Genomic DNA, 21,891 nt, shown 5'->3' on the forward strand with positions numbered 1-21,891 from the left:
ACCGCATAAAAACAGGTATATGTGTACTTATTTAAACTTCTACGTTTTATAGTCAGTGTATAATAACACACAAATGTAATATGAAATTGCGCTCATAAACCTTTTTTTTTTTTCATGAAGCGTTGTAAACAAAATGTAAGAAATAATTTTCTTGATTATTTGACTTCAGAATATCAATCAAAACATAACCAAGTGAATGCACACATTAATTCTTTTGAGTATTTTGATCATTTAGCCAAAACCATTTTGAATAAAAAAAGGTGCAAAATGAAAAATATTTAGGATCTCAAAAAATATTTGTCCTTGACTATTTGGAGGGAGGTGGGAATTTAAAAAAAAAGGGGGCAATATTCTCAATATTTATCAAAAACTATTGATTACTAAATAAGTGTGCGAATAAAAGTTTCAACATTTAATTTATTATTTTTAAATTTTAAATGCTTACGACGTCAATGCAAGCCCGCCAAATTCGAAGCAAAACATAAAAAATAAAAAAAGTGCACTGTCAAAATCTTCGATTCACTCTTGCCGCCAGAAGACTTTTTTTTTTTTTTTTTTTTTGTACACTTATTTTCAGTTAGCCTATTACCATACTCGCACTTTTTGTTGTATTTAGAGAACAATTTTAACAAAGTTTCGTTTCTTTTATCTTTTATACTTTCTCTCTGCTGTAAACCCTATCAAACTGTCTCTTAGAAAGATACCAAAAATGCATTTGAAATTGCTTGTTAAAATCATATATTTAAAGCATTTCATGACCCGCAATGTAAACTTTCACACTAAAGGGTAAAGAATTTATTCGGTATCATTTCCGTTTAATCAGCTTTTACAGGGTGCAATTGAAAAGTAACCGAATTTTAGCCGCCGCGCGGTTTCTGGACGTCAAAAAAAGAATTAGTTTTGGACGGAAATTTGCGTCTGGATCTTGTTCTTTCAGACCCAACAAGAGTCAGTCCGCTGCGAGTAGCGGCTGATCACCCTACGCGCGAAGGTTCTTTTTGCAGTCGGTCACGTTTCCCAAGTGGTGAAAATGCAACGAAAGAGATTGAACAACGTTACGCAATCAAGTTTTGCGTAAAACTTTAAAAAACTATACCGAGACCAAGGAACTCTTTAAGGAAGCCTTTGAAAATGATGTTCTGATCCGGACACAAATTTATGAATGGCACAAGGCGTTCAAAGACGGCCGGTAGGACACCGAAGACGATCAACGAGCAGGGAGGCCTTCAACTTCAAAAACTGACGAAAAAGTAGACAAGGTTTGTGAGTTCTTAAACTTTAACCTTCTGGCAAGCATTCGGGAGTTGACTGAAGAGTTAAATCTAACTTATTAGAGCGTTAAAAAACTTGTGACCGGAGAATTGAGCATGCAAAGGTGTGCACGAAACTGCTTCCTAAGGTTTTGACCGCCAAACAAAAGGAAACTTGTGTGCGAATGAGTCGTGAAGTGCTGATATCCCAGACATGTGTCTCCCGAACTTCTTTTTGTTCCCACTCATCAAAAGAAACCCTGAAGGGAAGGCGTTTTCAGTCGATAGCGGATATTCAAAAATTTTTAACCATTAATCTAGATGCTATCCTGGAAGATGCGTTAAAAAAATGCTTTGAACAGTGGAAGGACCGCTACTGCCAGTGTATCGAAGGCCAAAAGATGTATTTCGAAGAATATTAAGTGCATTTGTCAAAAAGTTCAATAAAATTGTTGTTCCAGCAAAAGTTTGGTTACTTTTCAATCGCATCCTGTATTTGAAAATTTTAGAACGATCAGGCTGAACCTTAATCACCTGATTCACTTCGTTTTGAACTCTTGAAATACAATTTTTACACTGTCTTACTGATCTAGGAACTAGCTATAGGTAAGGAGTCCTAGAGAAACAAAAAGAAAAAAAAATCGGCAAGGTTTTCACGGACTAAAAAATAAGGATCGGGAACATCTGCTCAATACAGAATGTTTCTGTCTGAACTAGAAATATCCTACATCGTCAATGGTATACAAAACGGGGAAAAAATATAATTTTGGTATCGGCTGTGAAACACTCAGTAGTAACATCTTCAATTTGATTATTTCAGATGGTAAAACTCCTGTATTAAAACAAACGCCACTAGTAGTTAAGCTACATGAAGAATGCTATGAAAACACAAAACTTGAGAGCGTCTTGTGTGCAACTGGATATCCATTTGGCAGTACCCCCATGCCAGGTAAGCTCAATGATGGATAACACTACTTCAAATAATATCAAATGTGGAATTTATAAATTTTTGTAGATTCAGGATGTCTATAAATTACTCACAGCATAAATGAAATCACAGATAGGACAGGATGTTTTTTGTTTTGGCTTCACAATCATGGATAATAATATGCAAAAAGACTACTCCTCCTTAGCAAAGTCAGAAACGAAAAAACCGTTAACTTAAAAATCTAATTCGAAAAAGAAATCATACCAGAGGGTAAAAAGGTTTAGACTTCAAACTTACAGCAAGAGAGTATACTGAGCATAATGTGCTTTACTTTAATAGGACTTATCAGTGGTAAACATTTTAGAGGCAGAAACACATTTTAGTAAGACATTTTTAAAACGAAGTAAAAAGTTTGAAAGTTTTTGAAAATTAAAAATATTTTGATAATTTTATTTATGTTCAAGAAATTTTTTTCACTATCCATTGACAGCATTTTCATGTGTTACAGAAGTATAAAAAAATAACCAAAAATTCTCTAGGACACAATAGCTTTAAACTGTAAGATACCACCCCTAACCGTAGCTAAGGAAGAACTAGAATCTTACGCTTACACAACATCCGAGACTGATGTTTCATCCTGGTTTTAAACTTATGATTCTCGAATAGTCAGAACCAAGCTGGAGCCAGATGAACTCTATTTAAGCTGAAATTACCGTCAAACTGGTAGCCAGCATTCATTTAGCAGAAATAACAATGATTTTGGATAAGAGTAGACGTTAAATGAACCACACAGGAGTGGACTTCTATGCTCTTTACAGATGAGTCTAGAGTCGCAATGGGGTACGATTCAAGGTGTCAGCTGATCTGTGGCGACCTAGGTTCCATCAATTAAAACGGTTTTGAAAGACAGTTATAGGGTGGTGGATTTCTTTTTAAAAAGTACCACACACCTGCAATCTATAGAGGAACACTGACTGGAGTGTTATATCGGCAGGATATACGTACATCCGTCAATAAAATGGTGTTATTGGTAACGACTTGATTCTGATGGATGATAACGATCTTTGGGACGGGTTTTAACAAACAGGTTGCTGTACTCTAAGTCCATCTACAAAGTCGTTACAAGTGTCGAAAGAAGGTTTGCAATGTTACTCTGTGTCTGGTCTGTGCTTCTCATTTTGGTGTCAGACAACTAATTGTTACGCAACGTTTTTCGTTTTACACAAAACTTTTTGATTTCCATAGAGTAGAGTAATGAAATTACATAGACAGGCCCCACTCTACTAAGAAATTGAAGTCGGGAGTTGCACCGATGGATTCCAAAATCCCAGGCTTATCGCTAAATGTCTTGAGATGTATTTTGATTCAAAACATTCCATTACTGAATTTCAGTTGGTAGTTAAGTTAAACTTAGATACTGTTGTAAGTTTATGAAGCAGGTTTTTGAAATTGCATTACAACATGAATTAAAATGTAAACCAGTCCGCCAGCTACATTATTTAGTCCCTTTGCGAGCTTGGTGATAACCATTCTTACGAAGCGATTACGTTAGCATATATCCGCTTAAGGCCCCTTTATGTACGAGTCGACGCATCAGCTTAATATCAACCATTTTGGATCGGAGCGCGTGTTTGAGGGGTTGTCTTTTTTGGGAAGTTATCGTCTTTGGTGAATTTTCCCTGCAAGCAGTTATTAGCGGCACGTGAACAGTTTATTTAACAAAATATAATTTTTGACCAATTTGTCAAAACAAGAAACTTTGCTCTTTTAACCCTGGTTCCGCAATAATAAAAAATCCTGTGCAAAATGGCTAAACTTAAGCTGATGCGACGGCCTATTTATATAGCTGCTCTAACTCTGCCTATCTTCACACCGAAAAGTCCCATAACTCCAGCTTAAGTTTTATCAAATTTTAACCGTAGACAGTACCTCTCATTGCAAAATTCTTCCATGTTTGTTTATTCCCAAAGCTGAAGTTCAGTGATAGTCAACTTTAGAATCGCGCAGTTTAATTACATTCAACCTCTTAGTTAAATGCCTAAAATAGTGCTTTGCTTTTTCAGGGTGATTCTGGAGGACCACTGATGTACAACGATGGGAAACTTACTTACTTGACTGGAATTGTTTCGTACGGACGGAACACGTGTGTAATCGATGGCAACGTCATGTTTACTAAGCTCTTTGATTATCTACAGTGGATTATGTTATACGTACCGTTACAAGAAGTTCGAAAAGCTGAAGGAGGTGAAGAGCAACTACTGTTTGGAGGGCCAGAATATTTCCTGACAAGAACTGAACATTAAAAAACATATAATTAAAAAAATATTCAAAAAATAAAGATTTTTTTAGCTTCCTTTTTTTGAAATAATAATTTTTGTTTACGCCAGAGAATCTCAACCTTTGAAGCAGACCTCTTAGAAAATCAAGATATGCATAAACATTTTATGCGAGTATAATGAATGATATGATGCTAAAAAAAAATAACTTATGAAAAGAAAAACAAAACCAAATGTATTCTGAAAAAGTAAAATGTAAAACATAAATTGACGTTAATATAACATACTTATGTAAAATGGTGGCTTTATCCGTGTATGTCTTGCTTAAATTATTAACTCATGCAACCAATCAATGCTATATCTTTACCTTAGTAATTGTTTTTTGTGAATCTTTTATGCAACAGCATCGTTAGTTTCACGAAGTAGATATCTATGCTTGTTGAATGAAATTCAAATTGTTACTTACATGAAAGAAGAATGCAAGCTAAGATAAATACCCCCTTTTTTTGTAACGTAAAATTTTAGCCATAAAACATCAAAATTTTACTTTTTTATGAGAAAAATTTGTAATAATTAAGGGGAGTCAGTACCCTCTATACCGTTATTGTTAACTTGCACAGATTCATGTACCTTTTTCTGAAAATCTGTTTGAGATACATTTATGAAATTTTTTCTGTACCTTAAGTAGACTGTTTTCTCTATACTGAAGTAACATTTTACAGAAAGGAAGCTTAGATTTTTTTTAAAAATTCTAATGCGTAAGTCACTGTATTTTTCTTTCAAAAAATGCCATCTTGTAACACGAAATCAGCTCTATGAAAAAAATATTTTTGGAATATGAGAAAGAATTTACTTCAGTATATGCAATTAGATGCATGGAATATGTGGTAAAAATTTCAAAGTCTAAGACAATTTAGTTTCTGAGAAAAAGGAACATTTAGTTTCAAAAATACCATTTCGAGATATTACAATTTAGAGGGGAAAATCATACTTTATCAACATGCGTTTAAATTTTTTTAAAGCTTATTTTAACTTACTTCTAATATGAGCACGATCAAGAAATTTGTATCATTAAAAAGGTTTTGAAATGGAGTTTCGAAACATATAAAAATCAAGAAATCAAATTTTTGAAAGTATTTAGGGTACTGACTCCCCTTAAAATTTTACGGATGGGTGCGTGTTCAATTATTTAGCACAATAATTGATTGAATAAATATTAAAATAAACATTATTCTGGGTGATTCCACGGACACGTGTAGGACAACTTGGGCTAAATTCCCTTTAAATGTCATAGAATACGAGTTAATTAGGGTTGAAAGTTATAAGCAATTTGTTAAGCATGATTTGTTAAGCATTTGTTGTCTTCAAATACTGTTTTTGATTGGATTTTTTTAAAAAGAAAGTTAACCTGACACTTGTGAGAAACTTTTGGAAATTAGCCTCGAAGTTCTTGATTCTACCAACACATCCTTTGAAATTATTGTTACTATTTTGTGAAATATATACTTTACTTTTACACTGATTATTTTTTAATGTTCGTTTTAAAAGGAAACTAATAATGGTTTATTCCACAGAAAATCTTATTTTCCCTTTCAGTTACAGCTCTATATTTCACGTCAAAAGTTATATTTTTTATATTTAAAAAATGTAATAAATAAAGATTTTTTTGCCTAAAGAACCACACATACACGTTTGATTTGTGAGGAAAAAAAATTATGGGAATATGACACGGTTTTAAATTAAATATAGATCTCTCACGGACAACATGTCTGCTTTTTCGTGGAATAGTCCATTTAATAAATGCAGCGGTATTATACATGGTGGTTCAAAAAGAATGACCCGATTTGAAATGCATATTATAGGAACTATTAAAAATAAAGATACTTCAGATTTATTTTATATTACATGGGTAAAAAAAAAGTTTTTTTACATGCAAAATTAACATTGCTCAATATGTTCACCTTTGGATATACGGCATATGTCTACACAGTAGTCAAATTCGTCCAAAGCTTTTGCAAGCATGTCTGCCTCGACTGCTTACACAAACAACTCGTGTTTTTGAATTGCTTACACCATCTTCAAACGCTCTTCGGGGTAAGAGGTGAAATATCAGGGTATTCTCGACCAAAATCATGCCCTGAACAGCTGTTACGGTTTCGCACTTCGCAAAGCGTAGATCACAATGTCATTTTTGTCGTGCAGTCAACATTTTCACAAACATTGAAATAGCGGGCGAAGATTGAGAGTTAGCGCTACCTGTCGGCAACTCCGTGAAACTCGAGATTTTCCCAGTATAACATTAAGAAATGCTTTATGTTCATCATTATTTATGAAGTGTTTTAATGAGGAGAGCAATGAGAAGAGCGCGATAAAAATTATAATTGAAAAGCTTCTAAAATGTTAAACGATCAGAACTAAAAACTAATTCCTGATATCCTCTGGGTTTTATTTGCGTGCTAGTTTAATTAGAACCATTCATACCTAAACGTTTTCCTTAAGCAGTTTATATTTTATACAATGCGTGTCACGTTACTCATGACAGAAACACTAAGCCTTCTAACTCAATACCACGCCTAGGAGTCCACTGTCTTGCCTAAATTGACCAGTACAATTTTTGGCATACATGAAGAAAAAAATAGAGATGTGATCGTTAATGAATTTCATGTTTACTTCAGAGAAGCCTCTATTCAAAATTATTCCTATTAATAGTATTTTTTTATGGTGGTCTTTATATTTAATTCTTTAATAGGGAAATTACACGAAATTTGTAATAGCAAATATGGTCAATCAAAGATAGAAAACCCAAGTTAGACAACCCCTATTCATGAAATACACCGCCAGCTCAGTCATTTCCAGCCGAGGACTGCAGTTTCGTGCTTATTAGCACTCATCAGCCCGGCATAGGAAAGCGACTGAACTGGAGATGGAAAACCTCTTAAGGAAGCCAAGAGTGTTGCTTCCAAGGGAAGCCAAGAGAGGGATGTAAATCGCTTTCCTAAGCCGGGCTGATGAGTGCTAATAAGCACAAAACTGCAGTCCTCGGTTGGAAATGACTGAGCTGGCGGTGTATTTCATGTATTTCTGCTTTAGTCCTGACTATTGGGCGGTAATTTGCTAAACCCCTTTTCATCTTTTAAAAAAAATATCAAATGAGGCAGTGAGAAGCAAAGGGATGTAAGTGGCAAAACTAAAAATTTGGAGATGATCATTACACATGGTAGGTGAACCTCTCCTCTGTAGTGGAGCAAGAGATGGTACTAATAGCCCTGGTAGTTGCTGCTATACAGCATGATTTAGAAAAAAAACAATTAAAGCCTACCTAGGATGTTATTTTTAAAAGCGTTTTACTCAAAACTTGAAAATGTCCACTTGCATCTCATTGCTTCTCACTGCCTCAACTGTGGTTCACTAAGGGAGAAAGAATGAGCTAGCAAAAAGAAAAAAAACATACGGTATAAACTTATAATTGTCTTCTTCTTAAAGTTGGTTAAAAATGGAAGACAATAAGAAACGGGTTCGAAGGGAGCAGAACGTGCTTAATGGTCTTAATAGTCAAAAATGATCTCATAAGTACTAGTTATGGTACCGATTTTGATGATACAATGACCAATTTCGCGCTAAATTACGATTCTAATTTAAACACAAGGAAAGAGCTATTGGAAATAGTAAGCGAAATTTTCATGAAACCAAAAACTAAATCTTTTTTGACATTTCCGATGGCATATTCAACGTCAAAAGTTGTTTTCGCTAAGTTTCGATTCAATCAAATCCGCCTTTTACTTCATGGCTTATTGCAGTGCTTCAAATACGTGATAATGTTTTTACTTTCTTCTATATCTAATATATATAGAAGAAAGTATTGGATTCGTGCAAATTTTCGAATTTCGAATTTTGACGGATTCGAACGTTTTGAGGTGTGCTGAGTCCATTTCGACTATTTTTGGAAAATGTCTGTTTGTCTGTGTGTGTGTGTATGTGTGTGTGTATGTGTGTCACGTCTGTGTGTGACCAGTTTTTTGTGGCCGCTCTACAGCAAAAACTACCGCATGAAATCGAACGAAACTTGGTACACATATGTGCCCCTAAGTGAACTTGTGCCCATTGGTTTTTGGCGCGAATTCCTCCAAGGGGGGTGGAGCAATGGGACGTTTTTTGAGTTACGCGTGCTTGCCATTCATCAGGACGTAACTGGCGGATTCAAAGAAAATTTGGTCCATATGTTATCCCTAACAGGAGCAGATGCTGATTCAATTTTGGTGTCAATAGCTCAAACGGGGGTTGAGTTATAGAACCTTTTTTGTCGCCAATTGTGACTGCTGTATCTCAAGAAATAACGAACGGAATCAAACAAAAATTTTTTGACAAGTAGCCCTTAGTGGGTATAAGAGCTAATTTTATTTTGGTGTCAACAGCTAAAAAGGGGGTAGCGCAATCGCCCGTTCTTTTTTTCCATTGTGAGTGTCCTATCTCAAGAAGTAACGCTACGTTCTGGTTGAAATTTGGAGTGTATGTGAATCCATATGTAAACAGGCTTTGGTTCAATTTTGGTGCCATTCGCGCCAAGAGGTGCTGATTTATTTTTATTATCATTATTCTTTAGCGAATAAAAATAGCTTTATTAATGCAACAATAAGAAAGATAAATCGTAATAGATTATCGTCTGCTTATTTCTCGTGATTTTAATTGTATGGAAATGATCGGAAATATTATCTCAATGATTTAAAATTTTTAACTGTTGCCACCTTATGTTTGCTAACAAATAAAATATTTGTAATTAATTCAAGCAAGGCTTTTAAAATAACTTTCAGTTTTCGCTCTTTGCTTTGCTTTTGCAATAATTCAGACATTGGGATGGTCGTCAAGTTTTTGCATGTGTCATTTTGTGTTTTTTGGGAATATTGCTTCCCCGTCAAGCATGGAGAGGGATCAGAAAAAAAAAAAGAAAAATATAGAAGAAAGTTTCGTGATGGCCACAACATACTAGTTTATTTTAAATCTTGTCACTGCCTACCGTTAAAAATAAAATTAAAACATTTTTGCACATAATATAAATCTTTTCTATTATACATATAATTATTTCAAATAAAATCCACCTTTTACTAAACGATTTATATGTGCACCGAATTTTCCCAAGGTAGTTAAACTTATTTGAACTGCTTGAAAGTCGCCTTTGCGTATACTAGATGATAAAAACATTTTTCGTACATGTTCCATGTCAAGCTTTTCCCCTATAATGCTTGTTCGAAGAGAATTACTTTTAATTTCTAGGTTTATATACGTCTAATTTTTTTCGATACCACATGGAACAGTTAATTCGTTCCGTGTAGTATCGAAACTGTGTTATACGATACTTTTTTAGAAATAACTATTCAACTTATTTTTTACACAAAAAGTCATGTATATAGTAAAAATCATGTCAATACGTACCGTGTTGCATCGAAAACGTGTTATACGAGACTCAGAAATAATGTAAGTCAAGGGATGGGAACCGTGTTATATCGAAACCAAGTTTCATAAAAACAAAGTAAAAACATATTGGAGTTAGCAAACATTAACTAAATGAATTAAACAAAAATGAAAACTTCCATCTTTTTTAAGCATAACTTTCTTGTTATATCAGCACCATGAAGTATTAAATTTAAGTTTCGTACCGTGTAATATCGAAACCGTGTTATAATAATCGCAAATTTGGTACCTTGTAATATTGAAACCGTGTTATACGAGGGATGCTTGTACTTAAAACAATATTTTAAAGGAGTTTTGATTTTACTTTTCAAAGTAGATATTTTCAAAGCTTATTAAAAATTAATAAAGATCTCATTTTCAACTGAGAACACTATCTACTTCAGCAACAAAGTAACATTTTCAGTCAAATGTTCTTAGAGGATATTAGAATTGTTTGCAATTCGTGACACGAACCCAGTTTAATTGCGTGATGTTCGTGCCAGTTACGCTTGCATTCCATGAGTTTTCCCAGCTACTACAATTTGCAATCGTAACTGAATATTCTCACTCGCAAAGTACGTAATGTGCTAGAATTATATGTAGCTTGTTTCAAAGGTTTATTTCACATTCTCAAGGAAGTATGAGATGTACCTGGAATTGCGAGAAGTGTCTAACTTGTTTTAGTAATACATTTCCAACGCATTCAGAATTGGTTTACTTAGAACTTGAAACTGCTTATCTAATGAAAACAATTTTTGTTGAAATGGTATTCTGAATGAAAATATAAACTGATTTCGATCTAATCCAGTGCTAAAGCTAAATTGTTTAGAATACGCAACTAGAGACTGATATGTTTCCATAACTTAAACTCTGCTGTTTTTGATACATTCCATTGTTATGTGTTTCTTAATAACGTAAAAAAGACCAATTTGTTTTTACAGTTGTAGTTCTTTTTAATGGGTTTGTAGAATACGAAACAATGCAAAAAAGGGGGGATGGGTTATCTGGTTGCCCTTAATCTGATTATTATTCTGGAGAAGAGTTTGTTCGAGAAAAAAAAATGATTTCTTACAAGGTGTTTAAAACCGTTTACCCGCCAATGTTCCAAAAATGGAACATCATATTTAAGTGAAAATTTTCCCAAGAAATAACGTTAAAATAAACAAGTTTTTTTTAACACAGTTTAGTCTTATTTCAAAGTATTTTTTGATTTCCTGCTTGATTGTTTATATGTTTTCAATTATTTATTGCGATTTTTCAAAGATGAGTGTTTTTTTAGCTTTTTGCAACTTTTTCTTATAAAATTTACCAAAAATTGGTTTTTTCAGAAAATGTGATGATATTTATTATAGTTGTGAAAAATACTTCAATGTATGATTTTAAAATGCTTGTAGAAATGTACAATGATATTTCCGAAAGGTGTACCCCTTCAAAATAGCATGTTCCAATTTTGGAACATTGGCGCTTTTAGGGAGTCAAATTTCCAAGAAGTAAATCGTTCGACTTCCAAGGGGAAATTTCATTTTTCGTAATATATGTTTCTTTTTTTTTCTCATTTTGAATGTACTCTGATGTAGATGTTGGCAAAACCAAGTAAGTTTATATTTTGAAAGGATATGACGTTTCTTTAGCAAAGAAAATAATAACAGTCTTCTGTTTGACGGACTATATGGCTCCGAATCCACACCTGCTTGGACAGCTGCATTGTCACGTAATAATAAAAAACAATATTAGTGAGAGTTTTATTCTTCATATTTTAAATGCAGTTCAATAATTCGCTAGCTTTGTTTTCGGGCGAAACGAAATTCTGGTTGACGTATACCAACTGTTCATAAATGTTAAAAAATGTCTACAAGATTTCTTACTGTAGAACAAGCTGTAGCTTATTTAGAGACATTGTCAGATTCGGATTTGTCAGATGTAGATATATGCCAATTACCCCCTGATGAACTAGGCAGTATCAATGAGGAAGAATAGATGTTGACAGAGATGAAATCCTACAATTTTTTGGTTTGTTGCTATTGAGTGGGTACCATTCTGTTCCTTCTGAAGATATGTATTGGAGCAGTGCAGAAGATACATCTGTGCCAATTGAACTAACAGTTATGCCTCAAAATCGTTTTCGAAAAATAAAAAACAACTTTCATTTGATGCACAACCATGAATTAAAACAAAATGACAAACTAAGAAAAGTTTTCCTTATTTACGAAGAATTGTGTAAAAACCCTCAACAATTTGGTGTATTTCATGAAAAATTAACCATAGATGAATCTATGGTTCCCTACTACGGTCGGCCTTCATGTAAAATGTTTATTAGATGAAAACCAATAAGATTCGGCTTCAAAATTTGGATGCTGTGCTCTTCAAGTGGATACCCATATTCCATGGAGATTTATTCAGGCAAAAAAGAAGGATCCCCTGATGTGCAATTAGGATCCAGAGTTGTAAATGATCTATTATCAGTTTTGACTGACACGTCTAAGCATGAAGTATACTTTGATAACTTTTTTACATCATATGACTTAATTTCTCAGCTATCAAAAAAAAAAGTGTACCAGCAACAGGAACAATTCGTGAAAACCGAACTGGCCATTGTCCACGGAAATCCAAAAAAGCCCTTTCTAAAGAAGATCGCGGAAATTTTGACTATCGATCTGATGGATCAGTGTACATGTGCAGCTGGAAAGATAATGCAGTGATTACAGTAGCATCTAATTGTTATACACATGAGCCACTTGCATCTGTAAAATGTTACTCAAATGCGCAGAAATGCAAGATAAATGTGCCGCAACCTCATCTTATCAAGAGATACAATGAAGGAATGGGGGGTGTGGACGTCTTGGATAAACTTTTAGGGAGCTACAGACCTCATTTGAGGCGTAAAAAATGGTGGTGGAATCTTTTTAGTAATGCGCTGAATATTTCAGTTGTAGCTAGTTGGTTACTTCATTGTGATTTACACGAAGTCAAGATGAAGCATTTAGAGTTCCGAAGAGAAATAACAACTCACCTCCTAAGAAGAAAAGTACGAGTGGAAAGTCCTCCAGGGCCTCGTTGTCATTTACATAAACGGTCAAGAATGTCTGACGGACATTATATTGTATCTGCATCCCAAGGACGTTGCGCGGTGTGCAAAAAAATACGACTAAGAAATGTTTCCATTGCGACAAACGACTTCACCAGCAACGCTTCCTTTCATATGATGGGCATTAGATAATTTAGTATTGGATTTTCTGAATTCTGATATGTACACAAATGCAATTTAAAATATTATTTTTTCCGCAATAAAGTATGCTAAGATAAAAACCGCATTCAAAACCTCTTAGTTTAAAAAAATTCTCTGAAAAAAAAAAAAACTTCATGCAAAACGCCAATGTTCCAAAAATGGAACATACTGAAAATCATAGTAAAAATTTATTTTTCTGGAAATTTTATTTTATTTCTATATTTACTAGACATAAATAGACATAATTTCAAAAAATTGCTCAAATTTGATCATCCGTCAATAGTTCGGCGGTTAAACGGTTAACAAACATTTTAGCTAAAAAAACCATGATGCATTAAAAAACTAAAACTGATTTCTGAAAATTAAAGAAAATTTTCTGCAAGAATTTCTTGTTTGTACTTAATAAAAAATTGCGTGATTGTAGGATATCCTTTTAATATTTTTGTCTAATTAAACCACCAGTGTTTTTTGCAACGCTTGATGTTGTCGAGAAAAAAAAAAGAACCCACTTAAACAAAAAAATTCTTGATTGTCGGTTACTCGTTTATACCCCCCTCCCCTCTCAAAACAAAAGACCTTTTTTCTTTTAATTTTCAAGTGAATTGCTCGATCTGAAAATATCTGATTATTTGCTAATTCAGTAATCACTAGTCACAAATTGTCTGTTCTATAACGACTCAAAAATAAGAATTTAGTTTTCTTCTTCCGCCCCCATCACACAAGTAAACACTGTGTTATCCTATGACTTTCTTAAATATAAAGTTAGTCTTCAGAACCAGGGCACAACAACATACATCTGAAACATTGTTTAAACATGATCCAAAATAGAAAATAAGAGTTTAAAAACATCTGATTTATGTTTTCAGAGAAAGTGAAATTCATTTGAGGAGCCTCTAACATCGGGAGCACTTGTGCCTGAATCTAGCTGGCCCCTGCGTTGATCACTGTCTGTGCAGAACTATTTTCATGATATCATTACGGTTTCGTAAAAAGCACTTTCTTAGGATGAAGTGGAAGATGGCGGGTAAAAGAAAAAAAATATGTGTAAAATTGTCGTTTTATTATTTGGAATGTTTAGCAGTTTGAAATGAAAAAATAAAAAAAAAACAGTGAATTATAATAGTTTTACAAATCCATAAGCTTTCCCGCACATTTTCCATGATGCAACTTTGTTACTTTTAGTATGAAGCTTTAAAATGCTTTTTACTAGTTCTCATTCTATGAAAAAGTTTTAGGGGCGTTGAAAATATGTCTGTGTAAAAATTATATTAAAAGTGAAATAATAATGCTTAACGCTCGACATTTTCGGAGGTCTTGTCAAGTGGTCAGAGAAGTTTGACTGCGAGGGGGAAGTCCCAGGATCGAATCCCAGCTCGGACATCGATGCATTTTCTCTCTCTTGTCCTTTCTTTGTGTGAATGTGTTGTTAATGGTTATTTATCATATAAACGGGTACTTATAGCATGTGTGTAGTGTGAAAGTCAAATTTCAAGCAAAATTGCGGTATACCACCGCAGTGAATATATACACTATACGACCAAATGTATCGGGACACTTTCAAAAATTCACATTTTTACGGATTGCTCGAGAAATAAAAGACCAATTGTTTTAAATTTTTTTTCACATAAAAGGTATACTCCAGCTGTCATTTTTCAACAAAAATTAAGTCCACTATTCATTTAGGGGACCATCAACAAATCGAGGGAACAAAAAAAGGTTTTTGTTTATTTTTCATTGTAAATAATAGATGGTATTCTGAGTAAAAAATAATACCAAATACTATAAATTCAGAAATAAGTAAAGAAAACTAGCAAACATTTATTTTTATATTTTCGTGAAAGTATCTCTTATACCAACGGAGATATAAGCATTTTTTTCAAAAATGCATTTTTTTTTAAGGTTTTCGGCTCATATGGCGCAGAGTTTTCCATCAAACGAAACTAAATTTTCTGAATACTTGACGGCATATTAGAGAAACATAATAATTTAATTTGAAGTTAAAATATTGGAAATTATTGAAATATGAACGTTTAAAGCGATTACTTTTTCACTGCGCATGCGCGAAAGGTAGCACTTTATAACTTTCATAATTCAAAGCTTAGATGCATCCTACAAATCATTAAAAAATTTCGCCTCATTATCTCAAAAAATCAAAACGTTATCAGAGATCTAACGAGCTAAATTTCTATAATTCAAGGATAGGCGGCGAATGGTAAGGGGTCGTTCGCAAACTGGCAACACATTCCTGCAATTGTTGCAGAGTGATTCATGATAAAAATGGATTATTTGTGAACGATCCCTCGCGATTCGTAATCTAGCCAAGAATTACTAAAATTCGGCTCATTAGATCGCTGATAACTTTTTAGATTTTAAAGATATCAAGGTGGATTTTTTTTATCAGATGTATCTTGGCTACCGATTGTGAAGGTTATTAATTGCTATCTTTCTCGCATGCGCAGTGAAAAATTAATTGCTTTAAACGTTCATATTTCATTAAATTTTCAATATTTTAACTTCAAATTTATTTATTATGTTTTTCTAATAAGTGTCAAATATTCTGAAAGTTTGGTAACGTTTGACGGAAAACCCTGCGTCATATGAGCTAAAAACCTTCAAAAAGTTTTGCATTTTTGAAAGAAATGCTTATATCTCCGTGGGTATAAGAGAACTTTCACGAAAATATAAAAATAAATTCTAGATAGGTTTTTAACTTATTTGTGAAATTTATAGCTTATTCCCATCTTTTTACAATGAAAAATGATCAAAATAATTTTTTCCCCTCAATTTATTGCTGGTCCCTCAAATGAATAAGAGACGTAATTTTTATTGGAAAATGACAGCTGAAGTATACCTTTTATGTGAAAAAACCTACAGTGCAATTGGTCTTTTGTTTCTCAAGAAACCCGTAAAAATATGAATTTTTGAAAGTGTACCTATACTTTTGGTTATATAGTGTAGTTGGAAAAGTAAAATAGCGAACCCCAAATTTTCAGCCTACCTGACACACGACAACAACAACAAAGCTATACGTTAAGAGATTAATCATCTGTCTACTGCTCAAAATACTTGAATAGTTAAGAATTCCTTTATAATTGTGAATTATATTAGTATTATACCACTGGTATCTATTCGTTTGAAGTCCTTTTACCTTTCTTTCGATACATTAACCCTCAGTTCATTCTCTTCTACATATATATACCGCTACTTGAAATAAATGCCAAGTCATGAATAGCTCTGTTTCAAGAAACTGTTTTAAGTATTATTTTGAAGATTAGCTCGAAAGAATTTTTTTTATCATCATTATCAAAAAAGCGTAAAAGTTTTCATGCTCATTGAACATTATAGTTTCTGATAAGAATATACTGAAGTTGAATACTGGGTAAAATCTTATTGACCTTACATTTCGGACGAATTTTCAAATAAAGTTGTTCATTATATTTTTTTGTAAATGTTTTGTTTCTAAGGATGTAAAACTTTATCATTTACTGTATTTCTTTTCTTCAGATTTTTTGTAAGAAATCTCTAATAAAGAAAAAGTAGAAACCAATTTCAAATGTCCAAACTACCATATCAAAACATCTTTCCAGACCATGATTTATTTTTATAACTAAGCCCAGAATGATGAAATTGCACATAATAAAAACAAACAGCGAACATACATTTTAAAAGATAGATAAAGATCACACTTTTAACTACACTTCTCACTTTAAACGTATATAGCCATAGAAGTGACTTTATTTTATCCGAAATCTAAAAGTCATAAATACATTTTATCTAAAAAAGCTGGGAGATAACATTAGCATAACATTTAAAGCTATTTTAAAAGCTGTTCTTAGCTTCAAAGCATTTAAATTTCTTTCTTTGCTAGTTTTTTTTTTTTTTTTTTTTTTAACATGGGAATGGCTAAATAGCTAGCTATGGGCATGGCTTAGCTTTTTTTTTTGGATACAATTGTTACACATCTAGTTTATGGGAAAACTAATTCAAATGGTGTTAGAAATTAAAAATTGTTCTTTTATGGCTGTGATGTCATCAAAAGCTTTATTTGAAAATTTTTATGAGTTTCATTTTTTTTTCTTTTTTTTGAATTAAATTGCAATACCTTGGTTGAAAGCAGGGCTGTGGAGTCGGAGTCGGAGTCGGAGTCGAAGAGTCGGAGTCGGACTGATTTTGGCGTAAAGGAGTTGGAGTCGGAGTCGGTAGAAAATATGCCGACTCCGACTCCGACTCCGGTCCACTTTTTTTTCTTTAATTTTCGCTGACTCTCCTGGCATTTTTTGAAAAACTGACTACCAGTTGATTCGATTACATGTATAAAAGCCTACTAATAAGAAAACAACTGTCATTAATAACCAGCTGGCTTGATTGTTCATCGAATTTTCTGTAATAGCCACCTACGCTGTTCCCTAGTTTGCTTGTTTTTCAACATTCTTGAAATAATAGCAACTGTGAGATCGGTTTTCTTACCTAACATTTTATATTTTTTTAATCACTTTAAAACAACAATAATAAAATTTTTTAAAATCACTTTAAAACAACAATAATAACATTTTTTTTACTTCGACCTCAGTTATAAAATTGTAAAAGGAATGTACCCCTTGAGCAAGTTGGAGCCCGTAGTTCGAGAGGTATCTTACGGTGTTCTGTAATTCAACTTAGTGTTGGCGTGCAAAGGCGCAAATCTAAAAGACATGATAAAATATATCTGTCTTTTCAATTTAAGGACAACATCTATAAGCTTGATTCTCAACAAAAGTATGAAATAGAACAAATATCTTGGTTACAACACTCAAATAATTGCAGTTAATCTTAAAATCTTCATTTCAAGATTAATTCTAAAGCAGCCAGTAAAATTAAAATTAAAAATTGATGGAATAATTATAGGAAAAAGAAAAGCTATTTGTACAAAGCTGTATATTGCCGCATTTTCTGTAAAATTTTCTCCAAGCGTACATGTACCCCATATTTTCCCTCAATACAAGTATAGTGCCTTATTTTCGTTGAAATTTTATAGATGAAATATAATTTATTGGGGCTTTTTTTTTCAGAATTAAAGTATGTGTATTGTTTTTATAAACTCTGAAATATACTTGAGGTGTCACCCACCAGATGGATCTCGGCCGGAGCGGACCGCCCTCGATCTAGAAAGGTTTTTTGACTTAGCAAAAAAAGCGTTTTTGAAAATCACACGATTTGATCAACATCTATTCGTTAAACATTAATGGGGAGCAAGTTAAACCTTTTCAATTTTTTTTAACAATAGGATGATTATGTGATTTCAATTTTAAAATCGTAATTATTGGAACAATTTGATTTTCAAATTCAATTTCTGACGTTGTATGCTTCTTAATTTTACAAAAAAAAATACAGCGCTTAAATTTCATAAGAAACAAATTAATATTTCAATCTCTGTATAGAGGTTTTCCTCCCTTCTCATGAGGGGGATAGGGGTTGAATTGAAAAATAAATAAATAAAAAAGCCGGAGTCGGAGTCGGAGTTGGAGTCGGAGTCGGGTGTTTCGAAACCCCGGAGTCGGAGTCGGGGTCGGAGTCGGCTATTTTCCTTCCGACTCCGCAGCCCTGGTTGAAAGCAGTTATAATTCCACACATTTAGCTGTGGCAATTTTAAAAACCAGCAATGATCATGTTGGTTGCATTCAATTATTGGCAGGAAATGCACAAAATAATACTTGACAGCATTAAAACATTGATCTTTTTTGAATATAAAATTTCCAGTACATATTTTTCCATTGCTGCTTGGTTAAATTAATTAAAAGAACTGTCACACTCGTTAAAGTTGTCACCATCATTATTATCAGCATCAGTTTCTGCATACTGAAAACAGGAGCGGCATGCAAAAGATTACTTTTAGTCATCATTGTATGGTAGATGCTCTATGAACTCATGAGGTATCTTTGCTGTAAAAAAATAACAATGGTAATGCATGACCATAAGTATAACTTACTTTTTGTCGTCTACTTATAGGCACAAATGCTTAAAAGAATCTTAGATGCATTAGTTTATGTCAAAAATGTACGTATGCGATAGGAGAAAATGCTGCGGAAAAAGTACGCACAACAAAAACTAAAATCTGAATTAAAAAAAAAAAGCATTTTAGTTCCTAAGAAAGAAGCCTTTCGGAATTTAAATTGAAAGATATTTCACTGACTGAGACGTCTTAACATAATGCATCAAACTAGAAAAAAACTTATGATAGGAAAAAAATGTGTAGAGTTTTTGAAAGGTTTATAAAAAAATCGTATTTTAGAATTCCCTGACTTTGCACCTAGAACGTACATTACAACCTATATATTGATGATACAGAATAAACATTTTAATCACTACGTGGGCTGATCGTAGCTAATCATTTACCCAATTCTTACTTTATTAGCAAGTGCAAAGAGAACAAGAAACACTTTCTAAAGCACAATTAATCCGAAAATATGTTATCAGATTCCATCTGGTGATCCTAATATCATTTTTTATTGTACTACATGCAACATACTGACAGCCCGGTTATAACATCCATAGATGCAGGTTCGACCTTGTGATGAACTCATCAATCTGGAATAGTCAATAACCTAGCTGGAGGCAGATGTCATTATTTTGAAGCAGAAAATACTAACATACTGGCAGCTAGATTTGATTTAGCACAACTGTGAGTGTTCGCAGCAAAAGTACAGTTGAAGACAAAGCTTTAATAAGCTACTCCAGTTTTATCTGAGATACGTAGAGAATTTCTTTCTTTCATCCCTACTGTTACAATGAAGCTTTGATATTAAGCAGTAAGTTAAAACTCTTGAGCCAAGGTTACGGCAGAACTACATGCAATACACTAACAGCGTCGTCAATTGAAAGCCATGCCAATTGACGGTGGACCAGCGAGGGTCAATTTCTGTGAAATATCGCTAGTGTTCTAGATTTACTTTAGCTACCAGTTTGCTAGAAAAAAAAATTCGCTATAATATTCATATTTTTAACGCAGTTAGATTTAAAATTTCCTCGTAAGTGTTAATGTTATTTTTTAACTGTTTAGATATAGCCGTAAAAAACAAAAAAAATAAATTTAAAAAAAAATATATATATATTTTTTTAAAGCAACTTACGTCAAACGTTATTTGACATAAAACTCCACATTTCAGCTCGAAATTTATGAAATATTTTAGCTGCACCAACTATAGTCCTTTTTAAGTTAATGAATAAAAAATTTAACAGACACCTTTGCCTGCGTGTCTGAGAATTTTATCATTGACTTCTATTTTTATTCAACTTTTTTTTTTTTTTCATTTTGCATTTCGCTATTTCTCAGAACTTCCTGGTAATCAAAAATTTGCTTTGTTAAAAAAAGAAAAAAAGAATGAAAAAGCAGATTACTAAAAGATAAAAAGGTTGAATAATTTGTATTTCAACACACATTCCTCTAGTGTATATAAAAGATGCAGTTTTGAATTTCATCATACACTAATGCATTTTTGTCGGAGATACGTAAAGGATTTTTTCTTTTGTCTCGAGTGTTGCAATGAATTACAAAATCTACATCTGCACAGCGATTTTTCACATCTTGATACAGGTAAATTATTTTTAAAAGCTAGTACAAAAGCTTAAATACTTATATGATTCCACGGTTTTACCACCTTAAATTTACTTATTATTGTAAAAAAAAATAAACGTACAGATTAGTTTTACTAAAAAAAGAAAAAAAAAACATGCGCAATATGAAAGCGTGTGCATATTGCTGTTAATATTATATAAATGCTTTAAATATGCCCAAAATCTTGTTCGGACTCAACACCCTGCTCGTTTCGCTCACCGACCCCCCTCCCCCCCTCATTACCCGCGGTGGCTCAATGCCACCGGCGACGGGTGACAATTGATGCTTTTAATCCTTCTTAGCGATTGGACATCCTCAGGGTTTGAACGTGCAGCCCCTAAACGTTTAGAGGGGTGAGAACGTAACCATAAAGGCAGAATCGCTTCCCCTGGAGGCAGGCCAGCGCCAAGCCTGATCGGCATTGTCGTGTAAATGTCTTTTGAACGACTTTTATTCTGTGACGTTCAAGGATTACAGTGGCTCCCAAAAGTGTTCATACACCTACGACTTACGATTAAACAGGATTCTATTCATTGGTTAGAATTAATATTTCGGAATAGGTATTTAATTATAAGATCTATGATCAATTTTTAACGAAACTACATAATTTTTTTTTAATATCAAAACTTGATTTTTTAAAAATCGAAAACCAAAAATTGCCGGAAATTTTATCTCACAAAAGCCTTTGTAAACTTTAAAAAATGTCTTTATATTATTGAATAACCCAACTTTTAATTTAGTTATTATTTAGTAGAATATCATGCAGTATCAACAACACCTTTTAAACGTTCGGGAATAGATTTCGTTCCTTTTTTATTTCTTTATTTATTTATTTTTTTTTTTTCGTAATTACTGAGTAAGTGTTCAACCACACTTCGAGTCTTACTGTTTCTAGCTCTAATTTCGTTTCAAAGACGTATTTTCGTAATCTAGCCTCCCGATACCTCTAAATATGTTACATTAAGTTTGAATTTGAGATTGAAGGGGTATTTTCTAAACTTTAGGAAAATTTTTGAGGCACTAGACGCAAACGTTGAAAACCGTGTGCTTTTTGTCGTTATTTTGATAAAAACCAAAGTTGTTTCCAATAACCAATTTGTTGGCTAAGAGTTTATTTTTTTTTTTAAATATTTAAATGAACAGCATGATTCATTACTTCATCGAAAAATTCCAAA

The 21,891-nt window shown here is 33.1% G+C and overlaps 1 protein-coding gene across 1 annotated transcript in view; it reads left to right on the forward strand.

Annotated features, from left to right (window-relative positions):
- Positions 1-21,891, forward strand: part of LOC129224900 (uncharacterized) — a 64,808-nt gene that overhangs the window by 23,687 nt on the left and 19,230 nt on the right. The window contains exon 7 of the mRNA XM_054859446.1: positions 2,071-2,199. Within this exon, the coding sequence (XP_054715421.1) occupies positions 2,071-2,199 (129 nt within the window). The remainder of the gene's footprint in view (positions 1-2,070; positions 2,200-21,891) is intronic.

Source organism: Uloborus diversus, chromosome 6 (genome assembly GCF_026930045.1).
Source record: "Uloborus diversus isolate 005 chromosome 6, Udiv.v.3.1, whole genome shotgun sequence".
Classification (NCBI taxonomy): Eukaryota; Metazoa; Arthropoda; class Arachnida; order Araneae; family Uloboridae; genus Uloborus; species Uloborus diversus.